Source organism: Daphnia carinata, chromosome 3, assembly GCF_022539665.2.
Source record: "Daphnia carinata strain CSIRO-1 chromosome 3, CSIRO_AGI_Dcar_HiC_V3, whole genome shotgun sequence".
Lineage (NCBI taxonomy): Eukaryota > Metazoa > Arthropoda > Branchiopoda > Diplostraca > Daphniidae > Daphnia > Daphnia carinata.
Window position 1 is genome coordinate 5,009,916 of NC_081333.1, and position 15,793 is coordinate 5,025,708.

General features: G+C 41.5%; 1 protein-coding gene, 1 long non-coding RNA gene and 1 pseudogene across 2 annotated transcripts; all 3 read left to right on the forward strand.

The window, feature by feature from the left end:
- LOC130693687 (E3 ubiquitin-protein ligase MIB2-like) overlaps positions 1-14,300 on the forward strand; it is a 47,225-nt pseudogene extending 32,925 nt beyond the window's left edge.
- LOC130693694 (uncharacterized) lies at positions 136-11,841 on the forward strand. The gene is made up of 3 exons (XR_009001752.2): positions 136-583; positions 643-1,027; positions 11,614-11,841. It is a non-coding gene; the product is annotated as an uncharacterized LOC130693694 (long non-coding RNA).
- On the forward strand, positions 5,389-6,621 carry LOC130693686 (uncharacterized). Its single transcript, XM_057516874.1, has 7 exons — positions 5,389-5,501; positions 5,567-5,800; positions 5,860-5,994; positions 6,051-6,243; positions 6,303-6,403; positions 6,448-6,518; positions 6,575-6,621. Exons 1-7 carry the CDS (start codon positions 5,389-5,391, stop codon positions 6,619-6,621), a joined length of 894 nt encoding a protein of 297 aa, XP_057372857.1.
- Positions 14,301-15,793: the final 1,493 nt, after the last annotated feature.

Genomic DNA, 15,793 nt, shown 5'->3' on the forward strand with positions numbered 1-15,793 from the left:
ACACTTATGACAATAACTATACATTTACTCTTACTACCAGGTAGCATATCTGCGGCTATTCGACCGTAGTTATATACCCACAATGTTCCAGTTCCTGTTGAGATTGTGTGTTTGATAGACGTGAGAATAAAAAATCGTGAGCTTATTAATTGGGGATGCAAGAGACAGAGTAACACTAAAGCTAAGAATGGATGTGTTTTAGGGATAACGTGATCCGCGCCGACCTACTTTATTTTTCTTTCATCGTCAAGCGAAAAATGAGATTACCTCACAAACTCCCTGTAATAGAGGCAACTACTAGTATTGGTTATGTTTCAACAAAGAACACCCAATCCTAATACTTCGTTCTTGGTGAACGATAGTCTCAGAAAGTGTGGCGTTCATATCGCATCTAAGTGTGGTTTGTCTTGTTTTGAAATTGGCCTGTCGCATGAGTCAGACGGGCCTTTAGAGTGTTACTGCTATACTTGTGTAACCCACCCATTTCTGGTCTGGTTGGTTGCAGTATCACGTTGTAACTCGGAGAGGACCTGCAATGTGATTGCTGGCAGTGACTTTTGACTAAGGAAATCAGGTTGTCAAGGTTGGAGGAAAAAATCAAGTATATATTATTATTGGCACTAATGAAAAGCGATAATTCAGGAAAAGTTAACAACAAGGATGTGAGGAAGACGAATCTGTTGCTGTCTTACAAACACATGTCTCGGTATTTACTGTTCACCCTTACGTAAAAATGTTTTGTTCAACGGAACCCTACAAATGAGCCTGATGCCTCGTGTGCTGCAAATAATGAAACCTACACCATACTAAACGAACGGCGACGTTGAAGGCAGTCTTAAAAAGTTAACCGAAAATATTGCCACCGCCAAGTTGTCAAGAAAAATGGCAGCTGGCGGAGATGATCAATGGCCAAGAACAGGGAGTCACGGATATTACTTCCTGAAGAAAAACTTTCACAAGCCATCTTATTGCTACCATTGTTCTGATTTGGTATGGGGACTTCTTGGACAAGGATACGTTTGTGAAAGTATAAAAAATTTTCATTTTCGATCGTTCTAAATATCTTCTGTGCAATCACACACAATATTTTCCATGAGGACATACCGTATATTTTAACGTTTTTATTAATACAGCGATTCCTTACAAATGAGTTGCACACTGGATTAAAGTACACATATTTGATGAGGCATTTTAAAAATCAAATAGTAATGATAAGTTTGAACAAACGATTCCACTAGCACAAAAAAAGTTGAGGGAATCTGTAGTATATGAGTCTGCACTGCTCTATGTTCTGGTTGAGACTGGTTGTATTGTTCAAGCCCTCTACCGGACAACTAGTCAGTGTCAGCTGACTATACAACATCTCCCTTTCTTTATTAACGAAACAAGGAACAAAACAAAACAATACAATCTGAGTCAATAGACATACAGTGAATGTTGACAATATTACTTGGTGGAGCGCTAGTCTGGGATAGAGATAAACTTGATTCTTGACCGTATTGAATTACTATTGGGGCTATTTGCTGATTCCATATCTAAGACCGGAACGGGTCACTCTCTCATCCCCCGAACACACCGAGCGAGATCTATTTGGGCGTTGTTGATCCTGGAATGAGACTCTTGCTTCCATTTAATTTGAGCGTCTTGAGGACCCTCTAGTAGGGGAAGGACTCTGAGCTGCTGGTTCAAACCCATGGAACGCTTCCCTGGAGTCCTCCGGGCTGTTCAGATTCTCAACCGCTTGGTGTTGCTCCAGAGTGACATTGCGGTTTGTGGGTGTAGATGCATTGGGATCTACAACTGTTGGGTTCCAATCCCTCAGAAAGGGTGCCGATGTTCTGATCACTCTAGGTGTGTTAACTGGACGAGGCCGTTGAGCATCTTCGGTCCCCACAGATGTCGGTTTTTTAAACTGACTCAGGGCCGCTTTGTTTACATTTATCGCCTGCCTATTTCGCCTGAATAGACGGCCACAATTGGTGCTCACGATGTACGAGTTCGGTTGCGGGCACACTGACTTCACCACGCCTTCAATCCACTTTTTTGAGATTCGTACCCGAACGGGGGTGCCTACTGCCAGAACGGGAAGGGCCTTTGTCTGCATTGACGCAGTAAACGCTTGATTTGCTTGGCGGCGTTGGAGTAGGGCTTTCACGGCTTGCTCATCAACTTCTTTGAAATCAGAGCTCGTTTAGTGAACAACAATCCGCCACGAAGGTTGCGCTTTTGGAGTAACACTGCTGGAGTTGGCAACCCGTTGCCCACTGGTGTGGACCGAAGGACTTGTAGTACATCGAGGAGGGTTTTGCCTTCGCCTCTTGATTTTTCGAAAGATTCTTTGACAGTCTGCACTGTCCTTTCCGCCAATCCGTTCGATTTTGGATACTCAGGGCTTGATGTTGTTAAGCGGATGTCATAACGGCTGCAAAATCGCCGGAACTCTGACGAATCAAACTGTTTTCCATTGTCTGAGACAAGTTGGTCAGGAAAGCCAAAGTCAACGAAGATACGTTTGAGTTCTTCCACCACCGATGCACTAGTAATTCCACGTAACTGAGCCGCGCACGGCCATTTGCTATAATAATCTACCACTAGGAGATAATGAACTCCCGCTATTTCATAGAGGTCTGCCGCCACTTTCTGAAAGGCGTAATCGGGAATTGCGACAGGGAAGCACGGCTGATTAGAGTTCTGATGTCTATGTTCTTGACACATGCTACAGGCCTCGACCATGTTTGTTATTTGGTCAACGTAGTTTGGCCAATACACCGTTAGCTTCGCTCGTTCAATGCACTTAGATATTCCGAGGTGCCCTTCGTGTATCTGTCGTAAAACTTCTGGTTGGAAGGCCACTGGTACAACGACTTGTTCTCCTTTAAGGAGGAGACCTCCACACTCACTTAGATCACTGCGATGTAACCAGAATGGTTTAGCCGCGGGATGACAATTCTTCTTGTGTTCTGGCCAACCTTTGCGAACTAAATCTGCTACCATATTTAGAGTTGGATCGGCTGCTGTTGCTGCTACAAACTTTTCCTGAGAAGTTGGTGTCACTGCTAAAGACAAGACTACCATGTTTACGCACTCGTCACTGCGTTGAGCGGGATCCTCCACATATTGTCGTGTTTCCGGGGCTCTGCTGAGAGCGTCTGCCACGTGTAAATCTTTTCCAGGTTTAAACACTAATTCAAAATCATATATTTGCATTAATAGTCTCATTCGTTGAATGCGAGGACTGCACGATGCTATCGGCTTGTGATGAATGCCGATTAACGGTTTGTGATCCGTTTCGACTGAAACTGTCTGACCGTAGACATATTGATGAAAATGTTGTAGTCCAAACTGCACAGCCAATAGCTCCTTCTCTATCTGGCGTATCTCTGCTGAGTGTCAGTAAGAGTTCTTGATGCAAACTCTATCGACTGGCCCATTTGCATAAGCACCGCACCCACACCTATTGGAGAGGCATCAACGGACAAAACCACCGGGAGAGATGAGCCGAACAAGCGTAGAACTGGTAATTTAGACACTGAACTTTTAATGCTCTCGAACACTCTGTCAGTATTGGCATCCCACTGCCACTCCGTGTCCGCTTTCAGTAACACTCGTAGGGGAGACATTCTTTCAGAGAGTGTATCACAGAATTTGGCCAAGTAATTGACCATCCCCAGAAATCGCTGAATATCTTGTTTATTTTCAGGCTGTTTGAAGGACGTTATAGCGGCCACTTTCTCAGGATCCGGTTTCAGAACTTTGTTGCCGATTATGTGACCAATGTATTTGATTTCTGGTTGAAGGAACTTGCACTTATCCATATTTAGTTTCAAACTGACTTTCGTACAGCGTTCGAACAGTGACTCCAGTCGGGAATTATGTTCTTCGAGGGTTTCCCCCCCACACAAAAAAATGGCATGTGGACGATTGCCCCCTTTAACAAATGCCCCCCTGGTTCTGTAACAGTTGCCCCCCCGACTTTTGCCCCCCAATATTGATGCCCCCCTAACTAATGCCCCCTTAACTAATGCCCCCTGTCAAATATAACAATTGACCCCCATTTATTGTTTTTAACTGTCTTGTACAAAAAGCGAACGCTACAATAAAATATTATTGGCAACTACCTTGCGTTTGTTTTCATTGTTATTGGCGTCTGCTACTGGCCTGTTCGATACTGTCATCAAATAATATATTGCTGTCTGCTATTGCAAAGTGTAGTGGTGAATGTCGTGTGTGTGTGTGTGTGTTTCCTATGTTTTGATCTATCGGACTTTGGAGGTAGGTACCAATCATCAATTAATTCAATTGACCCATTTTTGCCCGGCTGGCTATATCTTCGTGGTGCATTTTTTCTCATGTTTATCTCGGTGGGCAATTTTGCACGGTTGGCTATTCCTTAGCAAGTATGCCATCGAAGAATAGCTCAGATGGTAGAGCAATGGGTTTCCTGATCTTCTGTCCCCCAAAAAATTCCGGGTTCAATTCCCGGTTGGGTACCTCGGTACTCAGGGTATGACGTGGTGACGAGAATCTGGTGCAATCATGGCAACATGGTCGGGCGACCTCCAGGTAATTGTCATTGCTGAAACCAATCGATGAAGATAATCGCCATATCCACCTAGTCGCCGGGTGCTATGGAAAGATGTCCGATTCGGTTGGGGGCCCACTAGAGCTAGCCATCCACCATGGATAGCGGAGTGCTTAGTGCAATACAGCCGGTGTAAAAGCTGGTTGTGCCGCGATGTTTCCATCCTGAGGTTAGTAGTTTTGTGCTTGTTGCTTCTTTATTTCTCTGCTTTCTTAAAGACTGGACCCAAGTGCATGGTGTATCAGTGTGAAGAAATTTGTTAAACCAAATATTTAGATAGCGAAATGCATTCAACAGCTATAAAATAATTAAATGAATTTTTTTTATTTACATTGCTTTGAAATGAGAGGAAGAACATGGTCATCTAGTTCCATGCCCTCAATTATTAAGCAGTTGTATGACAAAATGTTGCTCTTACAGTGCTGGTACTTTAAACTTAGTAATAAATGGAAAGTAAAAGGTAAGTAAAATAAAAGTAAAATAAACAATCCGCGCGACGGGTCATGCGTTTGATCGCGCGTCGGGTAATGCGTTTGATCGCGCTTCGGATATCTCACAGCTCCCTTGGGGATGTCACAGCAAACAGGCTTGTTTGTAGTTACCTACCTTGTGTGTTCCAGCCGACTTTTTGTTTTTTCCATCCTTTCTCCTTCTTTGACTCTTATTGGTTTCCGACTGATGTAATTTTTGTAACCTTTTCGAATAAACCTATATATAGGAAGTAGGAAGTCACAAATGTCAATTCATTCTTCTCTAGCACATCTTGCGCATCTCTGATTAATATTTCTACTCTTTTAATTTTAAAAATGTCTTACGAAGAAGACGAGTTCCCTATGGTTGAACCCGTTAAAGGAGTTAAATACAGTGGTACCCGTTACAACTCCGAGAAAGGATTTATTTACCATCTACAGAAGAAAACGTAAGACTTTGATTTTGTATTAAAGCATAGTTGAGCAGTAATTCTTAAATAAATTAATTTTTCAGATCCAAGCACAACATATATCACTGCAAGTACCATAAGAAACTTCAGGGTGGGTGCAAGGCGAGAGTTAAGTCGGGACTTGAAGATGCTATTTTCAGCAAACACGGTGATTCTAAGCATAATCATCCACCCGAGCTGGAAGAACAGCAGTTGCTTCGTGTAGTCAACGCATGTGCTGATGCTGCTGCTGTGGATCGCCGTAAACCACGGATTGTGTTTGACGCCGTTCGGAGAGAGTAAGTCCATCTTCATTGCGGAAATCATTAAATGTTAATCATTAAATTTTTTATTAAAGAAATGCTGGAGTTAACATTGGGTATGGTGATGCAATGCAGCGTCGGATGCAGCGATCAAAAAGGAGAAGGCAACCACAAATACCCAAGACTGTAGAAGAAATAGATGGATTGATTGAAGAGTATCAGGACTATAGGTAATGCCAAAAATTAGTACTATTAAGAAAATTTCAATATCTATTTTCTTGTAAAGGGATGCCTTTGGTGGTGGAAGATTTTTTAGAGGCCTGGTGAAGACGGTTGAGGGAGAGGCATTGGTCTTTTTATCACCGACGCTACTGCCGGAACTTAGTGAAGCGACCGAACTTCAAGCTGACGCAACTTTCCGAACAGTCCCCGGATTATTCAAACAGCTCTTCACTATCCACATCACAAGGGGTCATTTGGTAAATAACTATTAAAAAATTAAGCTGTAAACTGATATTTTACCAAAGTTTTTCATTAGGCATTCCCATTTGCGTACATTCTAATGACTAGAAAATCACGCATCCTTTATGATGCTGTGCTAGAGAAAGTAATCGATATTTTTGATGAGCTTCATCCTGAGCGCTACATTTCGGTTGATCTCATAATGTCTGATTATGAGGCAGCAATTCAAGGTTCGATGGCGGCCGCATTTCATGGAAGTCAACATGTTGGTTGCTTCTTTCACTACTCTCAGGTATATTTATCTTTTAAATATTTTGCAAGCACTTTAATTAATCAAATTTTATTCAGGCTATCTGGAGAAGGATACAAAAGTATGGCCTTCAGTGTGCCTATAAGAACCGCGCTATTATTGGGAAATACGTAAAGGAGCTTATCGCGCTAGCGCTTTTGCCGTCGGATGAAATTTTGGCCGGTTATCAAGTAAGTGCCTGACATTTTAAATTGAAATTTCGAAATTTTTACACTTTTTTTTTACAACAGAATATAAAAGCCTACTATCATTATGTTCTCCGCCGTGAAAGTGCAGCTATTCAGGCAGGAATAAAGCAACTCAACAACTATTTCCTTAGCTACTGGATTGGTGAAATTTCTCCGCAAGTTTTCAGTGTTTTTGGCCTGGTGAACCGGACCAATAATTTGGTGGAATCGTGGCACCGGTGGCTGAATGACCGCATGGGAAAATCCCATCTTAATGTTTGGGATTTCATCTGTAAGTGTGGGCGTTAGCATATTTTTAAATGCATTTAATATGTACAATTCTGAAAGACAATTTAAACAATTCAGATTTTTCAGATTTTATCAAGGAAGCAGAGGATTCTAAAGCTCATGATTACCTAGCCGAGTCAGAAAATCTACGAACAACCAGAAGACAACCCCTTTCGCAGCGAAAACGGAATGAGGTCATAACAAAAAACGAAAAGGATTTTATTGAGGGTTCCATCTCTATGCGGGATTTTCTAAAAAAATCCAGGCATTTAACTGAGCCAGACGTAAGTTCGCATTTAATTTGTAACTTATAATTTATCTTAATGGCGTTGAATTATATTTTCAGCTGATTACACAAAACCAAGCCGACTCGACTGAAAGGGCAACAATTCAACCCAGAAGGCGATTCTTGGCTGGAACTGTTAGAGCGCCTGCAGTTAACCACGCTTCTCCTACAGTCGAGCCAGCCGACAATGATCATGATCCTTCAGCCGAAATAACGCCTGTAACCAGTCGCCCACGCCGTATCGTTCACGTACCCCGTCACCTGTCAGCAGACGGTGATTCCCCAATTACGCCTCCCAGTCGACGATGTACCCGCAGAAGACAATAATAAAATCTGTTTTACTTATTGTCTATCATATTGCATATGGAAGGGGGGCTATTGTTATGTTGAATAGGGGGCATTAGTTAAGGGGGCATTAGTTAGGGGGGGGCATTAGTTTTGGGGGGCAAAAGTCGGGGGGCAACTGTTACAGAACCAGGGGGCATTTGTTAAAGGGGGCAGTCGTCGCTATCCCAAAAAAATCGTCAAAGTATATTTCCACACCCGGTAAGTCGCCAAATAATTCTATCATCATTTGCTGATACGCTTCAGGGCTAGATGATAACCCAAATGGCAACCGCAAGAAACGATACCTTCCGAATGGAGTGGCCATGGTGGTTAAAAATGTCGACTCCTCAGTTAACTGAACTTGAAGAAACCCGGACGTCGCGTCCAGTGTTGAAAAATAGCGGGCTTTTCCTATTCTTGTAAATATTTGCTGAGCCGACGGAACTTGGAAATGCTGACGTTTTATCGCTTTATTTAGGTCATATGGGTCAAGACATATTCTAATGTCCCCATTTGACTTCCTAGCGACCACCATTGGACTTACCCACTCCGTAGGTTCACTGACTTTTTGAATTAGCCTCAGGTTTTCCATTTCACTTAGTTTCTTTAACACTGCACTTCTAATTTTGAATGGTATTCTCCGAGCCGGACGAACTACTGGAGCGACTCCTTGCTTGAGTTGAATGTGATGTTTGGTAGGTAATTTGCCGATTCCTTTGAACACTGCTGCGTACTTGTTGAGAAGAGTGTTAATTGAGACTTGCCTTGACTTTTCCGAACCGCTGTTCAGTGCCTGGGGAATTTCCACTGAGTCAACTAATCTAACAACGTTCATTTGCTTGCATGACGGCAACCCCAGCACTGGTATGTCCACCTCCTCAGCTATTACGCACAACACTTTAAACTGGAGGCCTTGATACGTGACGTTTAGTCGCTGTTGTCCCACCACTCTCACCGGTTGACGATTCTATGCCGTCACTCGTGGGCCTGGCTGTAACACTTTGGTCTTTACAACAGAATCATACAGGTGTTTGGGCATCACATTGCACTGTGCCCCCGTGTCCACTTTGAACTTTACTGATACTCCATCTACATGTAAATTTCCAAACCACGAGTCTTCCATGTCTTTGGAAACAATTGATGATATAATGAATTCTTCCGGTGTTACCTCCGTATCAATTTGCAGAGACGAACAGTTTTTGTTAGCTTGGTTCTGCTGCTGTTGATTGTTATATTTTCCTTCTGTTCTATCAAGGCGTTTCGATTGTCCGCGCTGAGTTTGGTGATGGACTGACTGTTCACACACTTTTCCAAAATGGTTCTCCAAGCCACATTTGGCACACGTCTTTCCATACGCAGGGCACTTCCCCCTTGGGTGCTGGTTTACGCAGTATCGGCAAGGAAATCCGTTGGCACTTTCCTTGGCACTGTGTTTTTTCCTAGTACTCGAAAACCCTTTACTGGAATTCAATAAGTTCACATGCGCTTGTGCTTGACTGGCTTCTGTTCCTTGCTGCATTTGACAGGCCAATTTTCTTGCTGACTCGCGTGCTCGGCAAATTTCTACAGTTTTCTTTAGATCGAGTGTTGATTGGCACAACAACTGCTCTCTTGTATGGTTGTCAACGATGCTAAACACTATCTGGTCTCTCAATAATGAGTCTTGTTGCGTATCGTAGTTACACGATGCTATTAAACTTTCGAGGTCTAGCAAAAATTTGTCGAACGGCTCGTCCCCTGCTTGTCTGCGAGACATAAACTTTAATCTCTCGAACGTTTCACTTTTCTGTGGCCGAAAGTGATTGTCAAATTGAAGAAGTACCGGATTGATTTTCAGTTTGTCTCCTTGATCAGCAAAAACGAACGAGTCATAAATTTTTGCCCCTTCGAGGCCCAGACACGTGATTAGTACGCTGACTTGAACATCTTTGTCCTCCTTGTTTTTCTTTGTTGCCTTTAAAAATCAATTGAACTGTTTTTTCCACGAATCCCACTGTGAAGCTTGATCACTATCATCGAAGTTAAATGCTCCCGGAGGTCGAAGACTAAACTCTGCCATGATTGCACGGATATTTTCAGATTTACTTCTGACACCATGTAGTATATGAGTCTGCACTGCTCTATGTTCTGGTTGAGACTGGTTGTATTGTTCAAGCCCTCTACCGGACAACTAGTCAGTGTCAGCTGACTATACAACAAAATCTATTTTGATTCGAGTTGTCAACTCAAAATATTGTCGCGGGCAAAACGGGAAAACGCATAAACACGCTTTAATAATGATGATTCTTCACCAATAATGGTGACGCAGATAGTTGCTCTGCCGTTGACACAGACAATTCACTGTCTTACCACTACTGGCAAAATGCACTACCAGTAGTATAAAAGCACACCAAACACCAAAATAACCTACACCGCATGCAATCTCTAAAAACACTGACTCCAAACGATTCCACACAGATTCCATCCAGAGTAACAACTACGTTCTTGATAGACGTAGTCAGGGAAATTCTGAGTAACCGATAGAGAGGGTTTTTCTTAGTACTTAAAGCATAGCATCATAACAACGGTTTTCACAGAATGAACCCAAAGATCCATCTCATCAACGACCTTGCCAATGGCACAACATTAATAATTAGGTATTACAAAAGTTGCAATCGTGACAATATTCTGCGAACATTTTGGAAAATTTGCCCAAGAATTATAGGAAACCTAACACCATACGTATGGCAATATTCAAAATAAATTCGCACACAGGAATTGACAAATAATTTTTGTTTTCAGATGCTTATTTTTCTGTATGTAACGTACCGAAATAGTTTGTTGTGTATGTTATTGCCATTTGTAGGTTTCTCTTCTCCCTTTTTTATCGGTTTTATAGAATGATAAACAGGTTTATGGTCCAAACCTTAATGGGCTGAATATGGTTTATCCGTTTTTTTTTAAGCGTCCCATCGACGTACAAAAAAAAAAGTGTAGGCGGGAAATAATTGTTGTATGTATGAAGATTTTAGCTAGTCATTGACTGTATTTTTGGTGAGAGGCATTTAGCAAAGCTAAAAGACACACTGTAGTCAGAAAAGAGGTCTTTTTCTCTTTTTCGAAATCTGTTTTTCTTAGTTAATGTCGGTTGTTAACCGCGATTTCATCATTCTTTTCGTTAACGCAGCATCGCCGAAAAACATGTTCCTGTAGCTGGCATAGGGTCATAATATGGGAGAAAAGACTGTGGAGCTGCATTAGATAGAAGTGTTCCAAATATAATTTGCGGCCAACTATTGATGGAACGGAGAAGCCTGTAGCTGGAGTTGGAAGCTTGCATGAAAAAGTCATCATCTCGAAATAGAAATAGACAGTAGCGGTCTGTACCTTGATAAAGGCCGAAAAATACGGCACGGACATTTCAGGTTTATTTCATACCTACTATTATGCCATTTATTTACTCACGCAAATAACTCGAATAAATTGCGCGGAACATAACCCAAGCCAAAATTGCTATGTGTTCTGACATTTTTGGTGGAACATTTACCATATTCTCGTGGCAATTCAGTCAATCTTCTGCAACCATCTTAATTCAAAAACTAGTTTTTACAAAATGCAGCTTTGTATTTGATTTTGAAAAAGGATACGACTCCCATAGAAACACCTTTGAAAGAAGAAGAAGAATTTAATTTTAGAATTTAAGTTGAAATTTTTTTGTCTCAATAATAGGTCTCAGTAAACTTATATTTAGTAGAGAAGAGTGACTTGTTAGCTAGGTGTTTTACTTTAACTGTATTTTCAACTTATGATATTGAAATATTATAGTTCGATTCGATTTACATCTCACGATTCTTCGGGTAAGTGCCGTGGTCCAGCAGCTTACAAAACTACAAATTAATTACGGTGAAGTAGCATCATTATTAGCCAATCGTTCGTTAAGCATGTGTTTTAAATATTTGCAAGATATATAAATATAGGCTAAGCAACGCAGAAAAAAATTTCAAATCTAATGATATCTTAACGAATACAGTTTGTAATTTCGTCGTGCACGATCGCTGCCTTAAGGGAGTTGTATCACCGTGATTCCACATTGCCACCGCACTAATTGAGGCAGGCTTTAAGACCAAGTCTTCTGCTTGGAATTAATTTGATCTAGTTGTTGATGTTTAAAATTATTATTATCACTGTGTGCTTTGAAAAAATACTGTTATTCCTTATTTCATTATTTCTATGTTTTTAATATTACTAATTACTATTAACGGTGTCTTAAATGTCCGAATTTGCGTTTTCAGATCCATTGGCTTCATTGCTGTCTCATCTGTTTGTGGGTGGCCCGAAACAACAGCAACAACACCCACTTTCCCTGTCTCACCCCAGCCATCAGCCGGGAACGTTAAATGAGGGCACTATAGCCGACCGGCTTGTAAGGGCGGTTGCACATGGTCAATTTAATATCTTCGAACAGTCATTACTACAGCATCCCGATAAAGTAAACGCCAAAAGCAGCGGAAAAACTTGCCTGCAAGTTGCCTCTCATCAGGGTCACACTGAATTGGTTGGATTCTTGTTGTCCAAAGGGGCCTCCATGGAAATCGCTAACGATAACGGCGATACAGCATTACATTATGCCGCTTTTGGTAACATTATCATGATTTCCCTGCGTTAAAAAATTTTTGTTGTTGATATTATTCGTGACAGAAATCAGCCCGAAGTTATGGAATTGCTCATTAAAAAAGGAGCTGTCATTGACAGTACGAATCCTGGGCGCTGCACACCTTTGCATGCCGCTGTAAATAAGCAGTTCCCTGCTTGTGTTTAAATGCTCCTCAAATACGGATGTGACGTCAATGTTCAAGTACGAATTTCATAGTCGTACATTAATCATCCCTGATAAGGGCACGTAAAAGTAATCTCCATTCTCCTTTGAAATTGAACTAGGATTCATACGGAGACACGGCCCTGCACGATGCAACCGACAAAGAGAATGCGGGTATTATAGAAGCTTTAGCTTCGTCATCAGCTCTTGATTGTACACTGACGAACACATGAGATTTCAATATGCTTCATCACGCCGCTCTGAAAGGGAATTATGTGTAAGTATGGAACAATGGAACAAAATTTGTTTCATACCAACAGTTAAACATCTTACGGTGTTTTTTAAGCACTGCGGAGCGCATTTTGATGCGCAATCGACAGCTGGTGGATGTGAAAAAGGATGAAGGATTCACCATCCTTCATTTAGCTAGTTTGAATGGCCATGTTCAGGTTGGCGGTTGTTCGTTATCTGGCATTTCCTCGGAGCTCTTTTAAAGCGTTTCTGCGTAATGTTTTTTTTAGATGGCCAAACTGTTATTGGATGGCCAGCGCTGCGTTGATCCACTGAACAACCGGAGGCAGACGCCCTTACTGCTAGCGGTTTCCCAAGGACATGCTCCTCTTGTCGACCTCTTAGTGGAAGCCGGCGCCGATGTGACGGCTGCGGATGAAGATGGTGATACGGGTATCCACGTTGCCTGTCTCAAGTTGCATTCACTCCAAGGAGAACCCAGCATTACGATGTCACCCAACAAATTCAGTGTAGGTTTCTTTTGAATTTTATCTTTCATTGAAAAGGATTTTAACAAATATTTCAAATCAAGATCCAATAATGTTTACATGCGAATGGCCGAAATCCAACTAATAGGTTAGTGATGGCAGTCGCTTGCTACTTGATGCAGCTTGGTTGTAATCCCGAAGTCCGCAAACGCAGAAACAAAACATGCGTAGACTTTCTTGCTGACTCCTCTGTATGGGAAACGTTGGTGAGTTACGTTAACCATTGAACTTGGTTTTCACCAGCTTCGGTTGGTGGCGAAATTGCTACTGAGCCTGATTCAGTCGTCATTCCGTGCAAGACAAAAATTACCGCTAAAGGGGGGTCGCCCGATGAATCGTGGCCACCTTCTGACGGCACTGAATGCATCGTCTGCTGTGAAAATCCGCCTGATGTGTGTTTTGAACCGTGTGGCCATGTGTCACCTGCTCCGAATGTACTCAACGGATGAGAAACTGTTTAAAATGCCATGATTTCATTGTTCTCAAATTGAATTTAGGTTATAAAAATCGTTTCTAAAGTTTTATTGAGAGTCAAGTTCACTTATAGCTCATGTTCAATTGTGTTTCATTTCAACGTTGTACCCTCTTGCAGATGGCACCCCAACATCAAGCCAATCGTCTCAACTGCCCAGCAAAGATCGCTTAAAAAATTTGGAATCTCGTATCGCTGAAATGGATGTGGGTTATACATGTTCCATTTGTATGGAACGCCGTAGGAATGTGGTAAATATAAAACATAATGAATTATTTTTTGTTACATAAGCTGAAGTTTATACTTTTGTAGGCTTCCGTTTGCGGCCATGGTGCGTGTGACAGCTGCTCACAAACGTTACGCATTTGTCATATGTGCCGAAAATTGATCGCATGTAAAATTAATCTGTACTGATCAAAACGAGAATGCGAATGGTGTTAATGGACGGGTTTGTTCAGCCGTTTGTCCCAAGCAAAAGAAAGTATGCAACGCTTTGCTGCTACCGTTTCCAGTTCAAATAGACAATACTTGGAAAGTCCCATTTCAAAAACTGCTAGAGCAGGACCTCAGACTATGCAATGTTTCGCCCATCCTAGCCGCACCTCATTTTTGTGTAAATTTTATTTTGGTTAAATTCTATATGAAGTCTTCGTCTTTGATTTTGCATGATGATTATATTTAGTTATACTGGATATACTGTTTGTGCCTTGAATACGTTTGCTAAAAAGAATTTTCTTAGAACTGACTCCGCGTGGTACTGTATCGATTAAGGATCCTTGAAATGACGACATGAAACTGAGTGAAAGTTATAAACTAATCACAGTCTGGATACGAGTGTAACAGTTACCTGTCATATCACTTGTTCCTTTGGGTTTATGTTATTGGATCTTGAAAAATTGCGCGAATTCTTTCAGTTTCTACCCTTTTAATCGTGAAAATAGCAATAACAGACGCTTTTATGTCGTAGACACTCACTCAGCGGGAATACTTTTGCACTCCGACATAGAAGGTTGGCGAAAGGATGACGAGTTTGCCTCTCATCTTGAAAGATGAGGTGTTTGAATAAACACCGTTTGATAGATGACAAAATTCTCTAACTGGAAGTGTGCGTGTTTCAAGGGTTACACATGGAAGATGGAAAAGTACAATTTGAAATAAGAACCTCTAGTTAAGGCAAGAAGTGCTTCGAAAGTTTCTGTCTATGCAATCAGTGAATACGGCCATTAATATTAGGATGAGCTTAGAGCTTAGACCTATAGTCAGGAATTTGGAACTGCAATAATGCTCAACAGAGCTACTAGAACTAAAAATCTCATTATGCCACATATTATCGTTGTTGAAGGCTTTTGTTTAGAAGTTAAGATATCACTAATACATCTCTCAAAAGGTTTCACAAAGCTATGAAATGGTAACAGTTCGTACGACGCTTGCATTTCCGTAAATGGGCTGTAGGTACAAGCACAAATATATTGGCACGTTCAAAACTACATTGTACGTTTCATATTTTTTGAAAGAGTTTCTGTTTCGTCTCCAATTTCAAGTCTTGGTTTATCCTGGTGTTCCGAATCCTACAGCCCCAAATAGTTAGAAGAGGCTTTATCTAAAACGGTATTGTGCCATAGGCGAAAACGGAGGCAGGGGAACGTAGACGACGCAACGAGGAGGGAAGATCACCCTTTCGCAAAACAATTAGAGACAAGAATTTGCCTGTTACAGTCACGTCACTCGTTTTCCCGTAAAAGATTGTAACTTGTAAAATATCAGTATTGAGCTAACGTGCCCGTAAATAAAATACAGAGTGCGAAATTTACCTGCAATCTTAAAGTCAGTACGTATCGTTAACATTTTGGTGCATCGACCGGGAATCGTGAATCCCAACGAACTGATCCGTAAATTGTAGTCGTCTTATCGCTCTGTATCGTCCACATCGTTTACGCTACAGCACGAAAACTCATGCTGACGTTGTATCCTATCAAGAGGATCTACAATCAAGCGTTACCTTTAGAACAAAACTTAATTAGACGATTTACGCCACATGTGCTCGCCCCTATAGCACATTGAATCGTCTACGCACGAAGTATTGTCCTAATAACTTGATTGTCGAAACCTTAGCTTGTACCCGTCTCGTCGACAAGCTCATGCC

Coding starts and splice junctions, on each gene's coding strand:
- LOC130693686 (XM_057516874.1), top strand. CDS start 5,389: ATGTCTTACGAAGAAGACGAGTTCCCTATGGTTGAACCCGTTAAAGGA. Junction 5,995..6,050: donor GAAGAGTATCAGGACTATAG/GTAATGCCAAAA, acceptor TTTCTTGTAAAG/GGATGCCTTTGGTGGTGGAA. Junction 6,519..6,574: donor GCTTCTTTCACTACTCTCAG/GTATATTTATCT, acceptor AATTTTATTCAG/GCTATCTGGAGAAGGATACA.